Source organism: Colletotrichum abscissum, assembly GCF_030869225.1.
Source record: "Colletotrichum abscissum strain IMI 504890 chromosome Unknown Scaffold_51.1, whole genome shotgun sequence".
NCBI classification, from domain to species: domain Eukaryota; kingdom Fungi; phylum Ascomycota; class Sordariomycetes; order Glomerellales; family Glomerellaceae; genus Colletotrichum; species Colletotrichum abscissum.
Genome location: NW_026850443.1, coordinates 122,470 through 141,918, shown reverse-complemented (window position 1 = coordinate 141,918; position 19,449 = coordinate 122,470). Strand labels below are relative to the sequence as shown.

Genomic DNA, 19,449 nt, shown 5'->3' with positions numbered 1-19,449 from the left:
TGCGCCTTATCGCCCCCGACCTGGCAGCTGCATCTCTCCAAAACTGCTGCCCAAAAAGTTGCCTTCGTCATCGAGGAACTCCAGAGTCAAATCTCGTCCCATAAACCACCACCTTCACCACGCACCACACATACACAACATGGCCGCCAAGTCGACAACGAAGAAGTTCCCCGAAGTCAAGGGCGGAGGCAGTCTGATTCTGGCATGGCAGATCAAGGGAAAGAAGGTTCTGGTTGTTGGAGGAGGCGAGGTACGTTATGTTGCACACCCCATGCTGCTGCATCTCCGCGGCGTAGCTAGAGCTCTCTCTCACACACACACACACACCAGAAATGACTCTTCCCTCGTGCCATACTATTGCCGTCGTACCATATTGTTGAATGCTAATTGTCTGTCTGGAACAGGTTGCCGCCGGTCGGATCCTCAACTGCCTCGATGCCGATGCCAATGTCACCGTTGTCTGCCCCGCCTCTGGCCTCAACCCCGAAGTAGCCCACCGTGTTGAACAAGCCAAAGTTACCCACATCGATCGTCTCTTCGAACCCTCTGACTTAGATGGCGCAGCCATGGTTCTTGTTGCCATTGACGACCCGGCCGCCTCTACTGTAATCTGGAAGTTGTGCAAGGAGCGCAAAGTGCCCGCCAACATCGCCGACGTACCCCCAGAATGCGATTTTTACTTTGGCAGTGTCCACCGTGACGGCCCCCTTCAAATTATGGTTAGCACCAATGGCAAGGGCCCCAGACTGGCTGCCATCATCCGGCGGCATATCGCAAAGTCACTTCCCAAGAACGCCGGCAACGCCATCGAGGCCATTGGTACACTCAGGGCGAAACTGCGCAAAATGGCTCCGAACTCGGAGGAAAGCCCTAAGCGCATGGGCTGGTACGTCTGAACCCTTGTCTGGGGAGTTCTACTTTACTGTTACTGTAAGAGATGCTTACAATTGAGCAACAGGATGATCAAAGTCAGCAACAAGTTCGACTGGGAGGAAATCTGCGATCTCACCGACGAGGACATGGAGAACCTTCTCAGATTCTATGCGACAAACGAGGTGCCTACAATCGACGACCTCTTAGCCATGAGGGAAAACCCTGGCTTCAACAAGATGGACGTGTTTGACGGGTCCTTTGGTTTTTCCGTAGGCGCATGATACATACCAAAGACATGTACATATCTTGTGTACGTACATACTGGATATGGGTGTTTGAGCGATATTGGGCGTCTTTTCATTGGAGTTATCTAGAGTGCTTCATTGGCGACATCTCACGACATAAAAGGGGTTTCGGAACTTAAAAAGGGCCAGGCGCAATATGGCATGACTGGCATAGAATCTTTGGCTTGGAGCAGTGTACTACTATGCGAAAAAGAAGACTAGAAGGCGCGTTATCGAGCCTGCATCTTGACTTCATACCTTTCGACTGAGATAAGAGCTCAGGGAGATATGTTGTACTTGGCGAATGTGGTCTAGCATGGATTGGCTGGGCTTGGATTCGAAATGTAGTGTGCAATTTTCATCTCAAGGCTCATACGATATTTTCTCCTAATCATTATGCTGGAATTTGTTATGAAGACGTTCAACTGTGGAAGCAGCTAGATTGGTGGTGTTGGGTAGTCTCCACTCACTCTAGAACATTGGTAGGCGCGTTCATGTCCAGCTTAGCGAATAGCCTTGAAATCATTTTGAACACAGTCCCCCATTCCGTAATTATGAGACTCTATGAGAAGTGATATCGATTTGACCATCCTGGGTGTTTCCATTCCAAACCCGTTCGGGGCGCAAGTTCCGGAGCTGGCGCCGAATGATCCACAAAATCGGCACGGCGTGCAGGTGCTCTACGAAGGTACCTGCCTCCGGGTACCTTTCGCCACTGCGCCTCTTGCCCGGGAAGTCTGCAATTCAATTCTACCTCTCACACCATTCATAACCTTGGACGAAGTTCCTCTATCATAATACACAGTGTATTCATTCTACCTCGGACCATCTTGCTGCACACATTCATCTGTATCATCGTCGTAGGCATCAATATCTTGTCTGCCCATCCCCAAGTGCCCATCACCAATTGGCCCCACGTTAGCTTTAGCAGGCCATCTTCCCTACTTTCTACGCATCACAGCTACTTCGCACACAGCATCCGCGTGCTTTGGCGAAACCCACAATCAACAACACCGAGAGAAACCGCAGAACGACGCGCATTCTACTTAGACAATTCCTACGAACCTGCTATCAATCGAGAAAGTCGCAGACTCAGCCAGCACCAACGCGTCATCATTGCACCAAGTACCAAGTTAAGACATCACCGTTTCCGCACCCATTCCCCGAGTCGCCAGCACCCTCGCCGGCTCACCGCAATGCCTCCTCGTGGTCGCCCTCGTGCGGCCGCGGCCGAATTCGATTCCGAAGTACTTCCCGAAAGACCATCTCCATCGTCCCTCGAGGAGCGCGAACCACCTCCGCCCTTCTTCAACACCACCTTTTCCACCCATCGCGCATCGCCGCTGTACGTCGGCGCCAATACCCTGAGCTTTCCTCGATTACAGGCACTGTCGCAGCGCTTACGCGACACGCTCGTGGGAGACGTTGTCAGAGGTGTACAGGTTGGGCTGGAAGGCAGCGACAGCTCTCTAGGACGCGCCGGCCCGCTGGAAAAAGTTGGAATACGATGGGTTGGCGTTGAAGCTCTACTAGGCGGCGCGGACGATACGGACCCCGACCTGAGCAGGGATCTTAGCAGCGATGGTGTCGAGACCGATGAAACCGTCCGCAAGAAGAGATGCCTTGTATTCGAGATGAGATACGAGAACGCGCTGTGCACAGCTGTGCTGCTACCATCACTTTCTGAAAAGATCACGGAAGAGCCTACTGCCGAACTGCAATCGGCCAATAGCCTCGGTGTGCCTGGGTTGCTTACCAGCAGCGGCACAAAAGATGACAGGCACTTTTTGCATCTACCTCTGCTTCTCCTTCGCATGCCTGCACCTTTGAAATCAGTTATCGTTGACTTTCTGTCAAGCACATTCGACTGCCGGATTAGTTCGTTACGCTTGGGTACGAAAGGCCTGACTACCGCATGGGAACGGTGGATCGAAGATGCCGGTCTCCCCTCACAGGGCCCTCTGGCAAAAGACATGGTCTTGACCCTGGGATTCTACATACCACCCGCAGTGACCTCAGATGGCACTGACGAACAACCCCCAGACGGGCTCGGAATCAAGTCAATCGACATCATCATACCGGCTGAGGAGCTCAAGCGGTTTACAAAGGAAGGGATGACGCTCACGAACCCGACGATTATCAACAGGGCAGGGCTCACTCAAGGCTACCAAGAGGATCCTAGAAAGAGAAAAAAGCTCGCGGGCGGCAAAGCGGACGAAGGATGGGGATGGGTTGACCGCCAAAGGGAGCATGACGAAGCGTTCTTGCATGCTTTGGGTGCCTACTTGGAAAAGCATCTCGCCCTGAATCTCTTCCATCCTGGCGTGAGAGTCACCAAGGTTGCTTGTGGCGGGTTCGTGCTCTCAGAGGGGCGCGTCAAGGTGTTTGTACCACCTGGCGATGATGAAGAGGTTTTTGAACCGGTCAAAAATTTGATCAGCGATCTCATTGCCAGCGCCAACTCCTGATCCATCGAGGCCTCGTCAAATTCGGTACAACTATGAACAGGGCAGACAATCTTGTTGCTGCATCAGTTCCCCTCCCACATACTTGAGAGCAGTCAGACGGACGGAACTTCGACTCAGGACTTTGATTCAGAGCCACGACTACGACTTCCACTCCGTGAGAGCGGATGTAAGATACTCTTTACACCCTTCGACCCTCCAGGGGTGGGATCACCAGGACGGGGAATTACGTGCCCCTTCTGGGAAATAAGGACAATCTACATCAATCTAGAATAATTCCCCGGCTCTATGGCGTGTACCGGTCATCCGAAAAGCTACATGGCACATCAAGTAGCCCGGAGGAATGGTGGAAGGCCTCTCATAAGCGGCAGCAGTGGTGGCCAAGACCTTGGGGTTTCACTCGGTACGCATCGGACAAGGGTGGCCTCTTGCAGCTACCAAGGCTCGCCAAACTCGGATCTCGCAAAGTTCGGATGCTACCTAGGCGCCTCATTTCAGCCGCCCTTAGCAATAGCTAGCAATCTATCTGAAAAGCACGAGGCCACTGCATGACCAGCTCGCTGCCGCTAAGTGCGTCTTGCGATGTTCAAGCCATGACTAGTTCCCTTGGGTAATGTCACTGTCGAATGCCCGCAAGGAACTAACACATTCAGCCGATATCATCCATGCTTATTCCCCGCATTACCAGGAGGAGTGCCTTTTTTCCAGGACGGCTGGTGTCCGCTTCTTACACGATGAATAATACCTTCGGTGCCATTACGGCTTGTCACCACCGAGCTTGGCTTTCCAGAACGGGCTGAGATCCTGGACTTTGCATTTCCGAGTCCCTCATTTGGCCTTGATTCGTGCCCAAATAAGTAATTTGAGTTATTGTTATTGTATAGTGGTAGTTTAAGCAAATGGGCGGTCCTTCATCTAAGGTTAAGCCAAATGTGTTGGCTTGAGAGCCTCCATCTACCCGAAGCACGACTTCCAACTCTATAAAGGCGGCTAGCTAAGACAATGGAATACACCATTCACAGCACCACGGTCCACTCTTTTCCACCTCATCACTCACAATGAAGTTCTCTTCAAGCCTCGTCTGCCTCCTGGCACCCATCACCGTTCTCGCCGCTCCCCTCGAGGAGAGGCAGGCCTCGCAGTCCATCGACAAGCTGATCAAGGCCAAAGGCAAGCAATACTTTGGCACCTGCACCGACCAGAACCGCCTGACTGCCGGCAAGAACGCCGACATCATCAAGGCCAACTTTGGTCAGGTCACGCCGGAGAACTCGATGAAGTGGGACCAGATCGAGCCCAACCGCGGCCAGTTCAACTGGGCCACGCCCGACTACCTCGTCAACTTTGCGCAGCAGAACGGCAAGCTTGTCCGCGGGCATACGCTTGTGTGGCACTCCCAGCTTGCGGGCTGGGTGAATAACGTCCGTGATAAGGCTGGTTTGACGACTGTCATTGAGGACCATATCAAGGCTGTTGTTGGCCGGTACAAGGGCAAGATTTACCACTGGGTGAGTCTATGTCCACCTTCTTCTTCTTTTTCTTCTTCTCTAGGAAACCAACGTTACTGAAACTTGTATGGTCAGGACGTTGTCAATGAGATCTTCAACGAGGACGGCTCCCTCCGTTCCTCCGTCTTCTCGCAGGTCCTCGGCGAGGACTTTGTCGGCATCGCTTTCCGCGCCGCCAGGGCGGCGGACCCCAATGCCAAGCTGTACATCAACGACTACAACCTCGACCAGGCCAGCTACGCCAAGACGCAGGCCATGGCTCGCAAGGTCAAGGAGTGGATCGGCAAGGGCATCCCCATTGACGGTATCGGTACGTGTGAAGCCTGTCCAACACACTCTTCCTTGGTCACCATGCACGAATACTAACGGATTACGCGCCAGGCTCCCAAGCCCATCTCCAAGCTAACCAAGGCGGCAACGCTCTTGGCGCGCTGCAGACCCTCGCCGGCAGTGGCGTCAAGGAGGTTGCCATCACGGAGCTGGACATTGTCGGCGCCAGCGCGGCTGACTACACGGCTGTGACAAAGGCCTGTCTGCAGGTTCCGCAGTGCGTTGGTATCACGGTCTGGGGAGTGCGTGACCCGGACAGCTGGAGGGCGCAGAATAACCCGCTCTTGTTTGATGCCAACTTTAACCCCAAGGCAGCTTATAACGCGGTCGTTACTGCTTTGCAGTAGGTCTTCTGTCTCGATGTGAAGTGAGGCTCGGGTGCTTCTCGGTAATCTGTACGGTTTCTGTCTTCATGTACAAATTGGAACTTTTGGCAACTGTGCCGTATATAGGACTCTGTTATGAACAAATTCAATCTTTGCTTAGGAAGTAACTAGTCATCCGGCTGTGTTGCAACAGGTCAGCTTGGCGAGGAACGTTGGTTAGCCAGGCCATCCAATCAAGACTCTATCAACGTGATTCACCTTGAGATTGTTTGCGCTGAATGCATGGTGGCTTAATATTGCACTCACCCCGCGCAGTTTGCTGGGTTTTCACAGGTAGTCCCCCACACAGAATTGCCAAACAAATCCTTTGAGATTCATCGATAATAGATAGGCTCGAGTAAACGATCCCGAGAGCATCCACAGTGTCTTTGCGCCTATTCTTGTTCAAGTCTCTCCCCCTTTAATCTTGCCTTGATGCTTTCGAATGCTGACGACTGGAACATCGCACACAGGATCGCTACGTGACGGTGTAGATTGAGAGTGATAGCCATTTGCTTCACAACATTCTTTCCTATCTGAGCCTCTACTCAAGAGCTTCTTGCCATATTTCTCGAAGCAATGGAGCCCCTGAACCCGGCCAAAAGGGCTGGATAAGGACCAACCCTCAACGACCTCATTCTAAATGCCGCTGAGTCTACATCTCAATGAATTATAGCCTATGGAGCAGAAGAGACAGTTGGAGATCTCGTGCCGACAGGCGTGCCATATCTAGACTTGCTCTGTCTGGCTCGTGCAAATGCTCAGGTTCTCCTTCGGCTGTGCCCACCATCCGTTGGCATCGGCGGAGAACACCATGTTGATTTGCTGTGCCTCGACAACATCCTGGACACCATCATCTGGTTTTGGTCAACTGTAACCGCAGGGCTATTGCCAGCAATTTCAACCACTTCGATTCTTGAGCCTGGTCGATCAGAGTACCTCTCATTTCTCCGCATCGTCTTGTTGAAGGATCCGCTCTGCATAGTACCTTAGTCGCTTTCAGGCTCATACTGTTTGCAAGACTTTCCCAAGAAGTTACCGGTTGCCGAGACAACTTCTCAAAGTCTTGCTAGGATGAGTCGATCGATGCCGCTGCTACCTTTGCCTGACAGTTCTTCTGCTTCCGAACCGGCGGTTCTGATGCTGACATCAGGTACGACTGGGAGAGCCAAGGCGGTACAACTCAGCCATGATCAAATACTGGCTTCGCTAGAAGGCAAAGCCAAGTCTGCAGGACCACAAAGCGGCGGTCCCTACCTCAACTGGATCGTCAAGGACCACGTATCGTGCCTGACCGAGAATCATCTCCTCGCGATGTACATGGGTTTCTACCAAGTGCATCTCTCCGCGGACGAGGTGCTGTCCAACCCTGTGCAGCTACTGAATATGGTCAGCCGCCACCGGGTTTGGCGAACCTTTGCCCCTCATTCTTTCTTGGCGAAGTTATCCAGGGAGCTCGTGTTGGAACAAACATCGTCGTCGGATGGAGATCTAGATCTTGGATGTCTGCAATGGCTTGACTCGGGTGGGGAAGCAAACACAGTGGATGTCTGCGAGGCATTCCAGACACAACTCGAGAAGTACGGTGCTCGCAAAGACATCATCGTCCTGGGTTTCGGAATGACAGAAACTTGCGCTGGGTGCGTATATAACGCAAATTACCCGACGTATGATCGAGGACAAAATCACCAACATGTTGACGTTGGCAAAGGCGTCCCTGGGCTACAGCTGCGAGTGAGACTCTTAGATGGCAATTCTCCATCTGCATTCGCAAACGCCGGCCAGGTTGGGCTTCTGGAACTCTCCGGCGACGTAGTATTTGACGGCTACTTCAACGATCGCGGCTCTAAAGCGGCCGCCTTCACAAGTGATGGCTGATTTATTACTGGCGATGTTACTTGTGTCAACCACAACGGTGAACTAATCCTCCAGGGACGCTCCAAAGATACGATTATCATCAACGGGGTGAAGTACGCCCCAGACGAGCTGGAACACCATCTCGAGAAAGAGTTGATACAAGGGGCAGTTCCCGGCTCTTTCTGTTGCTTCTCAACTTTACCACAGTCATCTGACACAGAACGAATTGTCGTTGCTTACTTACCATCGGTTGAGGACAATGATACTCGAGCCCGGACCAAGACTCGCAATAGGATAGTCGATATTATCGGCTTACATACGTCTTCATCTGCCATCGTTCTACCCCTAACAGCCGCTGATCTCAAGCCATCGGCACTAGGAAAGCTGCCCAAGAGGTGCGATCAAGTCGGCTTTCGGGAAGGGCACGTACACCCAGCATCTCCGCAAAGCGAGCGAAGCCGACAGAGTAGAATTTGACGTAGCAGAGGAGACAGTTTCTTCTCTTGAGGCACTCATTCCCCACGAAATACAAGAGTATTTCCAAGTCAAGGGGCCACATCTCAGCATCGAAGGATCGGTATTCTGACTCGGCGCTACGTCAATGGACCTCATCAAGATAGCGCGGCTAATCTCGGACCGGCTTCAATTATCAGAAAGACTCACGCTCAGCCAAGTCCTGAGAGATCCGACGCCTCGGCGGCCAGCTATTATAATCGAGGGATCTGAGAGGAAAGATGAAGTCGGCAGCCCGGTCGCTACTCTCCGGTCAAAGAGCAGAAAGATGCCGCTGTGGCTCGTACATCCCGGTGTCGGAGAAATCCCGGTCTTCATGAACCTCATGAGGCTCATCAACGACCGGCCAGTCTATGCCTTCCGTGCGGAGGGTTTCGATAGCGGTGTTTCGCCTTTTGCCTCCTTGGATGAGTTGTTGGATTACTATATTTAAGCACCCCAAAGCCGTCCAAGCAAAGGGGCCGTATGCTATCGCAGGCTACTCGTTCGGCTCAATGATTGCCTTCGAATTATGTAAGAGACTCGAGACAACAGGTGATGAGGTTCTTTACTGCGGTTGCTGAAACCTTCCGCCGCATATAAAGTACCGCATGAGACAGTTCGGCTGGGTAGAGTGTCTCGCCAACTTATTTCACTTCACGAAACTCATCGAACAGGATCAGGCTTTACAGCAGATACTTATGTTACGCACATTCTCAAAGTAAGAAGCAGTCGCCCACCTCCGAGCCCTCAGCGACTCGGATCGTTGGCTTGAGTTAGGCCTCGGCGAAGAGGAGTTTGTCAAGTGGGCAGATTTGGCATCTCCGCTCCAGCATCTGACTCGAGACTACGAGCCACGGGGAACGATACGCAGCATGGATGTATTTGTCGCAGATCCTCTCAAGGAGGTAGCTATTGACCGCAAGGATTGGGTTCTGAATAAGCTCAGCCGGTGGCGAGAGTTTGTGAGCGATGTGCAGTGTTATGATGTTCCGGGTGAACACTATTCTATGTTGGACGAGGTCAACGTGTCGCGGTTTGCGGAAAAGTTGAAAGAGGTCTTGGAGGCACGAGAAGGGCCGCCACGTCGGACCCTTCAGGAAGTTTCTCCTGCAGCTCTTCGGTCCGGACTAAGGTAATGCATAATGCGTGAAGCTGGACACTGTCAATTTCGTGGATGGGAAAGCAGCGGATATGCAACTTGGGTATCTGCGAGTAAATTGCAACACCCGTGTTGGCTTTTCCGCAGCGCTGCGTCAAGAAGTCATAACCTCCGGTTCTTCCAGAGATCCGGCCTCGTAGCCGGCGGGTCTGAGATCCTTTATCAATACCGGCCCGGTTCTGAATCATGCTTCCGGTCCGTCAACGGGTGATAGATTGTCCCCGCGGACTACGTTTCTCCGCGGGAAACTTTATAAAAGAGCTTCCAAAGTTCACACGTCGGAGACAATGTATGTTAAGACCGAAGAAGTATCATAACAATACGCACTAGTTTTTTACTGCCAGAGCGGCGGCTGAAGCTTCCTTCAAACTATATCCAAGAATTATTGTACGTGTTGAGAACGGCTACAGGCCGAAAAACTTCATGTCATCGTCACCCCGGATGGGCACAGTGTGTCCAACGCCAACAGCCCAAATACCCGTCAGGTGATCACCAAACACATCAGTGCGATAGTTGGCAATAGGGGTGTTCTGAGAGGAAGTGACAGGCTTGTCCGGGTTGTATCCAAAGACGCCAGACCACTGCTTGATGGTCTCCTGGTAGTTGGCGTAGTTGAGCGTGGTGTCGGTGCTGCCGTGGTAAATCTGCATGCGGGGGCGGGACCCCGTGTAGCCGGGGTAGGCGTCGTAGACCCATTGGGCCCAGCGTGCCGGCGTGGCAATCGATTGGCCCGAAGAGCAGGTGCTATTCCAGCCGTTGACCGTACCGGTGTAAAAGCAACCGGCTGGGACGCCGTTGTAGACGATGCCAGCGGCGAAGACGTCGGGGTACGTCGCGGCCAGGACGTTCTATTGCGCGATTAGTCACTCGAGCATTGTCTTGTTGAGTTATGGACGTTGACTTACAGTCATCATGGCGCCTGATGAAGAGCCGGTGACAAAGACCTTCGACTTGTTGCCGTTGTACTTGCTGAGAGTGTATGAGACCATGTTGGCGATGGAGTTGCTGTTAGCTCCTCCGTTGTGGGTGAGAGTTGCCTTTGAGGAGACATCCCAGCAGGTTCCCGAGTATGGTGACTCGGGGTAAATGACGATGAAGCCCTTCTGATCTGCGAGTGTCTTGTAGGGGCTGTTGTTGTAGTAGGCTTGAGCGGTACCTGTGCAGTAGTGGATGGCCACAACCACGGGAGGGTTCGCCGCCAGCTTGTCGGGAACATAGATGTACATCTTGACGCCGCTGGGATTTGAGCCAAAGTTCGTGACCTGCTGCAGCGAAGCGGCGCTGGCAGAGGCGACCAGCCCAAGAGCGGAGAGAATTGTGCTGAACTTCATAGCTGCGATGGATTTGCTACAACCAAGTGCGATGCTGATTCAGTGTCTCGAGGACGATCTTGGGCTCGTTCTTGAGCAACTACTTATAGTCCTTGGTAACGGAGTCGAACGAGCGAAGCTGTTGACAGAGCTCCCTGTGACGCATCTGGCAACTTTTGTAGACTTCCCTTCAGCCGCTCGTGCATAGAACCATAGGGGCCGCATGCACTATGTGTAAAACCCGGTGATCTCGTTACCCCACACGTAGGGTAGTGTTGAAAAGGGGGCCATCATCGTCAATTTAGCCGGTTGGCTGGGGGCCGTGCTAGATCCATGTCTCATCCGAAAGCGAAAGGAAACTGGTTCATCTGGAGTTGTCTAAAAAGCTTTTATTCGGCACTTGCCATGGCTTCCGAAAGGGAAACCCGGCTCTTTTGGAAAAGTATGGGTGCCGGTATCCGTTGTCCAAAGTGGCTCTTGCATTGGCCTTCCCGAAGGGGGTGCCTTGCAGCGCGGAGGCTGATGAGCCTTTGGAGGAGGTGTCATGCCGCATTGCTGATCTGTGCGGGTAATTTGACAGGGTGTTTCTACCGGTCATGCCGGGCACGGGTGATGCTCCCGCGACTTAGCATCTGCAGGTTTCTGTTCGGTTGCCGAACAAGCTAGGATCCCACGTCGAAACAGTTGGCGATGAAGAGTGTTGGTGGAGTTTGGACGAAGCTTGAAAGAAGGGGCTCGGCTTGACAGCCCGCTTCATCCCCACAGCGCAAGATAACCTCACCGCAATCTGGGTGAAGAAGCAGTATTATTATCCCGTTAATTCCGGCGAATGGTTGGTTCGGACAATCAGGGTTGCCGCGTTGCCGATCGAGGCTTTGGTTGCTTCCCTTTCTTCCGACAACTCGCACCCGACTTGAATGGTTTTTCTTTCTAGAAACTATTTTGTACAGCGAATAGCTTTTGTTACCTGGTATCTTCATCATAGTACACCGTCGCTATAACCTCGTCAGCCGACACGATCCTCTCATTCCATGCGCTATCACTGAACATCCGGCATCCAGTAAGCTGGCGATCCTTCGAAGTTGGGAAACGTAGCAAAGGCCTGAAGACAATCAGCTCAACATCCTAGTTGAAAACTCTGGAGGAAATCGTGTACCGAAGAGTCTAAGTCCAGCCAATCCGTTGTCTCCCAACCACTGAGGAGGTTCGTCATCCCTTCGAACCCATGCTGCTGGAACACTTCACCCATATCGGCCGGCGGTGCTGGAGCGCCCGAAACCTCTTCCAATTGCATCGGCTCCGCACCTCCATGCTCAGCACGCTCAATGGTCGGCTTCCTCTCACGGCCTGAAGGGCCTTCGGAATGAGAACTAGCCTCTTGCCGAAGCTCTTCGAGAATGACAGAGTATCTGCGGCTTGGGCTCTCGGCAGTCGTTGCTTTCGCCAGGTGATTCTGGCAGCGATCTGCCAGCTCAAAGAGGCCCCTTTCCGGGTCCTGTCTCCCTCTTTGAATTTCATAGACGTACACCACCGCGAGTGCACAAAAGGTGACGTACGGCGTCCACCAGAAAGCGTGGAATAATTTCCCGTCACTAGCCATGCCGTCGACCGTCTCAAGTGCGGCCTTGGCTGCAGTGATGCATTCATCAATACTATCTTCTAGAGGCGATTGCTGACCACCTCTCGAGCCACCCGTTCCAAGAAGAAAGGGTCGGTTGGCGTGCATAATGGCGTGGCAATATGCCAGCTTGAGGGCTGTGTTCTGTCTTCTGAATGACGGAATTAAGGACATGGGTCGAACGGTACCCAAATGGTGTGGCAAGGACTCGCGCCACCGGTGTAGAGCCTTGCCGTATCGATGTGCAATCATGAGACGGTCATCTTTATGAACGGGTTTAATCGAGTACACCTCGCGAGAGATACCGTCAATGATTTGAGCGAGTTTGGCGTGGAAGATGAGACTCTCAACATGGCAATCCATCTCTGGCTCGTCACTTGATTTTCCTTGGGGTGTCATGTCCTCATCGTTGACGCAGTCAGGGAAGTCCTGATCGATATCGTCGTCGCGGTACATCCTCGGCCGACCAAATACAACAGAGAGATACTTGTCGATGGTGTATGCCACCCAGAAAGTCCTCTTCCGGCACTGCGACAGTATGTAGTCCTTGTCGCTGCTGGCCCTGTTGCGTCCGGACTTCCGATGTAGACCCAAAGCCGAGATGATGGGGAGAATGCTCCCAAAGACATACCATGCTTGATTCATGCGAGATGTTTGGAGGAGATACAACACCTGCAAGAGGCGTGCCTGCGAGGACTCTAGCTTCGGCAACCCGATCTCCGCATCCGTTAAACTCAAAGCGTGAGAAAAGAGAGCGTCGCTGCGCAGAAGGTGAGAAAACCTTTCTTCGTCGACATTTCGGACCTTGCTTTGTCGGAGGGTGACGATAGCGAGAATGGTCAAAACGATAGAGGCTTTGGCGTGGCCAATTTCGTGGTGCAGCGGACGGCTGTCTTTCGCATTTGCGAGCAGAATCTCGAACCACTGGGCGACGTAACCTTGATGAAGGCATCGATAGGTTACTACGCAAACATCAAAGTAGAAATCCAGCATGTCCAAGCCGGCCAACCGGTCAGGAAGAGTCGATACGTCCAACGGCTGCGAATCGAAAGGCTTGTCTCCTGCCCTCGTCAGCCTCTGATGCTGTTCGGCGCCGCTCGGTGCGTTTCCAGGAACGTCAGTAGTATTAGATCTCTGCGACGAAAGGCGCTTCCATGCTCGGTGCAGGAATGTTAGACTCGAAGTGGTGTCAACATACTGCCCTTCGATCTCGGCAATCTCGACTTCTGGCGAGGCGCGTGAGCCTGGCAGAGCGCTGCGCCGGCTGCGCTCTGCAGCCTCTGCCTCGTCGGCTACATGATCACGGCTTCTCGACCGAGCCGCACTCTGGCGGGGAAGACGTGGTTCACGCGGTGCTAGGGATGGGAGAGGCGCCGCCGAGGGAAGCGGTCTTCTGTGAATGGTTAACTACCACTTTAACCATCATCGAACACTACGTGTTCTTACAAAGACATACCTGTGTACCTCTAGGGAAGTTGAGGGGACCAGTCGGGATTCAAATAACCCGGGGGCAGAACTGGATGCTGGCGGAGGTGTCGGCGGTCTACCTCGGCGGTAAGTAGCGTCGTAGATGCAGGAGAGACGTTTCCGGGTGCAGACGTCGCATGGGATCGTTCCGGAGCATTTCAGCTTCTTGGATTTGCAAAAGTCGCATGCGCGACTGACTTTGTGACTTCTTCGCCGATTAGCGGCGGCAGTGGCGGCGGCGGCAGCAGCAGCCGATGACGAACGGCCCTCTTCGGGGCCCTCGGGCGAACCCTCGGGCAAGCTGCGTTTCCTCCGATCGGTAATAGTCGGCGGCAGAGTTGACGGGGACGGCTGTGATATATTTGACGAAGGTGTCGGGGCGGATGTTGTTAGAGGGGCATCATCGCGGATACCAGTGTCGGTGCTCGCCGTTGTTTCCGCTGGTGTGTCGGCCATCCTACCACCATCCATGAATATCCGACCCTCCGATGCGTTTGCTGATGGTCTCCACTGACTCAAGTCCGATTCTCCGGACTACCACGTCGGTTCCAGCACCCACAACGGCTCCTACACCGGGTTCAGCGCTCCGAGTGTGTGCGCTTCGTCTTACTACGGCATATGACGAATCCGTAGGTGGATCATAACGGAGGATATCTCGTATCGGAAAAAATCGAAAAAGATACCTGACGCCTCTCGCGTGGTGTGGCACGCAGATCTGGCTGGGAGTTTGTGCACAGAAAGCAGTCCGGAAAAGCGAAAGTCAGGGGCCAGCTGATTATTAAGGGGAGCAAGCAAACCGGCCACAACGCACAGCAAACAAACGGCCCCCTTGCCGGCGCTCAAAGCTCGGCTGAAATGCGGGGCAAGGATGAGCAAATCGGTTGGATCGAAACCTTCTTACCCTCCACAAGTCCGGGCTCACTGTTCCCAGAGTCTGTTTCCAAGATGCCCCCTCGCTTCACATGCTGTTGATAAAGCATAATATCTCTCGACAAGGCGCTTGTCCAATGGGGATTGTTGCCGAGCAATCACTACATGTGTTGGCCACGTGTTGCTGTGCTTACAATCAGATTGTGTAAGTTTGTAACTTCGTCCAGTATACTCGATCTGGCCTACGAATCAAACTGCTTATGACGAGCCGGCAGATAGTACAGCCTGGGCTTTTCCTCTGCCCACAGCAAACTCGCAAGAGACGTATGGATAAATAATTATGCAATGATATCATTTATGAGCTAAATACAACAGTACTTGCACAAAGAGTCGGATTTGTGGCCCAAATTGGCCTTAGTGACCCCTCCCAATGGAATGACAAATTCGCAGTATGCCAACTCCCGAGCTTTGATCCCTGCTGCAAATCATCATTGACTCCAGCGCTGCAGAAACGATGCAGCTGAAATCTTCAGAAACCATGGCGCGGGGATAAGTCAAGCACTGGAGCAACCATCATCCGAGTAGACAGCAGCCTGCAGCCCACGGCCTCCCACTATCATCTCTTCGAGGTAGCTCGGCACCGATGTGGATGAGATCTAGGAGACTGTCTATCGGACGATCGGACGGTCAGTCCATCCACCCCCACCAGAATCCTCCCTAAATCCGGTCGTCTGCCCCGCCATCCCCCGCTCTACTCCGGACAACCCGAGTCGGTCCCTGTCCGCTGCTCCTATGAGGCGGACGGCGGCTTCCAGAGTTGCACCGGCTCTCCAGAACTTCGACCCACCGACCGCGGCACCGTTCGTTTCGTCGCAGCTTGCTGCACTCGTGAACTCTGCTCCTGGACCCCTGACGTCAACATGGTGGCACTCGAGACTCTAGACTAGCCGATCCCCTAGCGGACGTGTTACTTTATATGATGCGGGCCAACCCCTCAATTGTATTGCCTCGGGGCAGACAGAATCAACGATCTCAAGCATCTATCTCTATCTGAGTCGTATCGAAACAAGCAATCAACATGTCTATCGAAGTTTACCATCTTGGGCTTTCTCAATCAGAGAGAATTGTGTGGCTTTTGGAGGTTGGTAACTCGCAAACAATCATCTAGGTCTGTAATTACTGAGACTCTACTAGGAACTCCAAGTACCATACGATTTGCATGTCTTCCAGAGAGATCCCATCACAGGACTCGCGCCCAAAGAAATCAAGGAGATCGTGAGTCTTTTTCAGCAGATTTTGTGAATAGTGGATAGACAGCTGAACGAGTCAGAACCCCGCCGGAACCGCACCGTATTTCCGCGACAGCACTGTTTCACCGCCAATCGAGCTTGGAGAGTCAGGCGCAACTGTAGAGTACATTCTCAACGTCCACGGCAGCAAGGCTGGCTCCGGAGCCCCGAGACTTCTTCGTACCCCCGATGACGCCGATTACGCCGCCTACCTCGAATGGTTTCACTTCGCCAACGGTACTCTTCAGCCCACTCTCGGCCGCGCTATGACCCTGTTGTTTGCCGGCGCTTCGCAAAGTGACTTTGGCAAGCGGATGGAAGAAAAGTCCCATCAGGCCCTCAAGCTGATTGACAAGCGCTTGGCCAACAACAAGTGGCTTGCAGGTGAGAACCTGAGCGCTGCGGATATCATGACGGTCTTCACTCTGACCACCATGCGTGGTTTCTATCCTCTCCTGGACTTGTCAGAGCATAAGAACATTTTGCGGTATTTGAAGGATGTTGCCGAGCGCCCCGCGTATCGCAAGGCGCTGGAGAAGGGCGACAAGGGCATGGAACCTATGAACGGGCCCAAGGTTAAGGCTTTCAAGCAATTCAAGGGATTCGGTGCCATCTACGAGTCCTTGGGATACTAGAAAATTCAAGCCGCCTTCGACAGATACTCTACTCACGATTCATGAACGATCAATATGACAAGGCGATATAACTCAATGAAACTCATCATCGAAAGGAAATGACTTGCAGTATCGAATTATGTGACCAAAAAGAATAATTTCCTGCCGCAAGCTAAGTAACCCTTCAAGGATGGCAAAAGGATACCCAATTGACCAGCCTGGGGGTCGAACCCAGAATCTCCTGATAACATGATGAATCGTAGTCAGACGCCTTGCCATTGGGCCAACCGGCCGTGATAATCGAGTTGTTGATCCACTGCGGTGGATGCTGGTGGCTTCCGGTCTCAGGGAATTTGAGAAGTCGAGGTTGAGGGCGACGTGGTGGGTGACGAGTTGGCTTCACGAGTAGACTCCGAATTTGGAGACTTCCGGTCTCGTATAGGGTGGTTCATGTCAGATAATCGAAAATGGGAGACACAGGAACTTGGGAAATCAGGCGCTCTTCAGTAGTTCTCTACCCCAGCTTGGCTAGTAGTTCTGAGGAACACAGGAGAGTCTCTTGTCCGACGATGATACACAAAAGCATGGATAAGGCAATTTGAAGCCGCGTGTACGGGAAACTTTACAGTGTTGAGCAAAGTACTTTATGAGAGTATCCGGAAGAGCTGAAGTTTCTTTCAGAGAGCATATTTGAACAAAGGGCTCTTCTCCCCCATGCGGCCAAGCTCTTCTTCGGTATACCTCTCCCTCACTTCGTCTTCAGTCTGTAGCGCCTTCTTCTCATTGAGCCTCTTTAGAAGGATTTCGAGAGCAACAACAGCAATTATACCGGCCGATGCGAATCCAAAAGATGTTCCAAAGCCAGTAGGGTATGTCGGCGCTTCCTTGTCGAGGTAGATATAGCTGCCGATCAAGCCACCAATATTTCCGACACAGACCAAGAAGCCGATGCTGATTGCTCGTTTCTCTGGGCTCGGCGTATTTGCTACGTTCCAGGCATTGACTCCTGGAAGAATTGGATACATTCTGGCGATCCTAGGTTAGTTCCCCAATGTCTTCTATATGAGACCGACAGGTGTATTGAGATTAAAAGACTTACCCGAAACAGGCCAGGCACACGGCGAAATAACACAACGCAATGTTGTCTTTGATATCGGCGCTCTTTGCGAACAAGATGCTAAATGCAACCACGAGGCAAAGCTGAGGGCCAATGATGAAGGGCATTCGCCACGAATACCTATCAGCAAAGACTGAAAATATGTAGGCCGAGATAGCGCCCACCGCATAGGGGGGCATCGTCAAAAGCTGCGCGTTGGCCGAGGTATAGCCCATGTTTTTGATAATCTGCGGCATCGTGAACTTCATGGCGTAATTTGGGACCGCATTCGACCAGTTCGCAAAGATCAAGAGATAAATCTTCCAGTCTGTCAAGACAGACATCAAAGCTTGCTTATCAAAGTGTTTCTCTCGGAACTCGCTCGGTCGATGAACCCGGCGGGCTTCTTGTCGTAATTCGAGATAGCGCTTTTCGTCGGCGTCAAGCCACTTGGACAGAGCGGGAGAGTCGATGAGGAAGAAGAAGCACATGACGCCAATAACCACTGTAGCCAAACCTTCGAGGATGAATATCTAAGTTGTTGTTAGAAATATGCAAGAAAGGTTCAGGGCTTTCAGACGCACCCATCGCCAACCTTCATACCCTCCGACACCATCCATTTTTGCGATGGCAAATGCTAGAAGGCCAGAGACGCCCCCACCAGAGGCGGCAGAGGTACAGAGAAGAGCTATCCTAGTCTGCGTCTCGTTTGGGAGGTACCACTTGGAAATGATCAAAATAGCGCCGGGGAGGAAGCCTGCTCTGTCCCTAAGTTAATCTTTGCTGTAGTCTCTCCAACCAGTTAGGCGTGATCGCTTACTCAAACAAGCCAAGGAATATTCGAACAGCTATCAGGCCACCATAGCTTTGGACCACGCCGTTGCAGGTCATGATGATGCCCCAGCATGTGACAATGCCACCAATGTAGAGCGAAGGTCTCTTAAAAATGTGTAGAATCATGTTGCTCGGGACCTCGGCTAGGACGAATGGGATGAAGAAGACAGAAACTGCAATGTTGTACTCGACGCCCGTCATGTGGAGGCTACCTAACAACCCTTCGATCTTGGCGTTTCCAATATTGGTCTTGTCGAGATACGCCATGAGGTAGAGCAGAATCAGCATCGGCATAAGTCGGTACTATTGAAGATGCAAGTCAGATTATGTTGTAACACCAATAAGACGTATCATAGGGGGCAGTTGCAACTAAAGTGTACGCACGTCGACTTTGCGGACTGCTTTCTTCTTCTTGTCCTCTGGGAAGTTGCCGAGGAATGCAACGTCATCAGGGCTCAGGTTGCCATTGCGTTGATACTCATGGTGGGTAACAGAGTCCTTTTCGTGAGAGACGTGTTCAATGTCGGAGCGGTCCGAAGAGACCCTGGTGACAGCCATTTCTCTTGTTGCGGATGTGATTGGTTGGCACTTTCTCTTTGTCAGAGAGTTCTCCATAGAATGAAATGATCGTTAGGCAGCTGCTTGAAGCTGGAAAGTCGTCGCGACTCGGCTTTATAGTTGAAAGGCGGGAGACGAGGCCTTGATATCCAGTTACTACCATGGAACCTGGGGAAGCGGCGTGAAACCTACAGCTAGGTCTGGAGTTGCGGGGGAAATTTCCCAGGAATCTGGGGTACTGCCCTTGGCGCCGGGGTCCTCGAAGCAGCGAGTGGCTCGGAAAACAAATATTTTCCAGTCTTGATAGTAGCGTCAAGCCACTTCTGCTTAGCGTCAGCGTCCATAAGCAGCCCGGATTAGAAGATTTCGGAAATGCATGTACGAAGACTGCTTGGTTTATCAAACAACTTCGTCCCAGTCTCTCTAGTGACGCCATGAGCGGGGAGGATATGTGCAA

General features: G+C 52.4%; 9 protein-coding genes across 9 annotated transcripts; 6 read left to right on the top strand and 3 right to left on the bottom strand.

Annotated features, from left to right (window-relative positions):
- Positions 1–139: 139 nt before the first annotated feature.
- On the top strand, positions 140–1,154 carry CABS01_14156 (siroheme synthase; the record flags this gene model as incomplete). Its single annotated transcript, XM_060547496.1, has 3 exons — positions 140–250; positions 405–886; positions 959–1,154. 3 exons carry the CDS (start codon positions 140–142, stop codon positions 1,152–1,154), a joined length of 789 nt encoding a protein of 262 aa, XP_060393613.1.
- Positions 1,155–2,353: 1,199 nt separating this feature from the next.
- Positions 2,354–3,625, top strand: CABS01_14155 (uncharacterized protein; the record flags this gene model as incomplete). Its single annotated transcript, XM_060547495.1, has 1 exon — positions 2,354–3,625. One exon carries the CDS (start codon positions 2,354–2,356, stop codon positions 3,623–3,625), a length of 1,272 nt encoding a protein of 423 aa, XP_060393612.1.
- A 1,055-nt stretch (positions 3,626–4,680) lies between these two features.
- CABS01_14154 (glycosyl hydrolase family 10) lies at positions 4,681–5,807 on the top strand (the record flags this gene model as incomplete). Its single annotated transcript, XM_060547494.1, has 3 exons — positions 4,681–5,130; positions 5,206–5,440; positions 5,512–5,807. 3 exons carry the CDS (start codon positions 4,681–4,683, stop codon positions 5,805–5,807), a joined length of 981 nt encoding a protein of 326 aa, XP_060393611.1.
- Positions 5,808–6,270: 463 nt separating this feature from the next.
- CABS01_14153 (uncharacterized protein) lies at positions 6,271–7,703 on the top strand (the record flags this gene model as incomplete). Its single annotated transcript, XM_060547493.1, has 3 exons — positions 6,271–6,313; positions 6,502–6,691; positions 6,899–7,703. The coding sequence occupies 3 exons, from the start codon at positions 6,271–6,273 to the stop codon at positions 7,701–7,703; spliced, it is 1,038 nt and encodes a 345-aa protein (XP_060393610.1).
- A 580-nt stretch (positions 7,704–8,283) lies between these two features.
- On the top strand, positions 8,284–9,313 carry CABS01_14152 (uncharacterized protein; the record flags this gene model as incomplete). Its single annotated transcript, XM_060547492.1, has 2 exons — positions 8,284–8,557; positions 8,904–9,313. 2 exons carry the CDS (start codon positions 8,284–8,286, stop codon positions 9,311–9,313), a joined length of 684 nt encoding a protein of 227 aa, XP_060393609.1.
- Positions 9,314–9,740: 427 nt separating this feature from the next.
- Positions 9,741–10,667, bottom strand: CABS01_14151 (acetylxylan esterase A; the record flags this gene model as incomplete). Its single annotated transcript, XM_060547491.1, has 2 exons — positions 9,741–10,184; positions 10,242–10,667. 2 exons carry the CDS (start codon positions 10,665–10,667, stop codon positions 9,741–9,743), a joined length of 870 nt encoding a protein of 289 aa, XP_060393608.1.
- A 1,018-nt stretch (positions 10,668–11,685) lies between these two features.
- Positions 11,686–14,187, bottom strand: CABS01_14150 (fungal specific transcription factor domain-containing protein; the record flags this gene model as incomplete). Its single annotated transcript, XM_060547490.1, has 3 exons — positions 11,686–11,748; positions 11,803–13,657; positions 13,721–14,187. 3 exons carry the CDS (start codon positions 14,185–14,187, stop codon positions 11,686–11,688), a joined length of 2,385 nt encoding a protein of 794 aa, XP_060393607.1.
- Positions 14,188–15,679: 1,492 nt separating this feature from the next.
- Positions 15,680–16,525, top strand: CABS01_14149 (glutathione S-transferase; the record flags this gene model as incomplete). The annotated part of the gene is made up of 3 exons (XM_060547489.1): positions 15,680–15,742; positions 15,796–15,876; positions 15,932–16,525. The coding sequence occupies 3 exons, from the start codon at positions 15,680–15,682 to the stop codon at positions 16,523–16,525; spliced, it is 738 nt and encodes a 245-aa protein (XP_060393606.1).
- A 656-nt stretch (positions 16,526–17,181) lies between these two features.
- Positions 17,182–18,992, bottom strand: CABS01_14148 (major facilitator superfamily transporter; the record flags this gene model as incomplete). Its single annotated transcript, XM_060547488.1, has 5 exons — positions 17,182–17,530; positions 17,604–18,133; positions 18,185–18,362; positions 18,421–18,737; positions 18,819–18,992. The coding sequence occupies 5 exons, from the start codon at positions 18,990–18,992 to the stop codon at positions 17,182–17,184; spliced, it is 1,548 nt and encodes a 515-aa protein (XP_060393605.1).
- Positions 18,993–19,449: the final 457 nt, after the last annotated feature.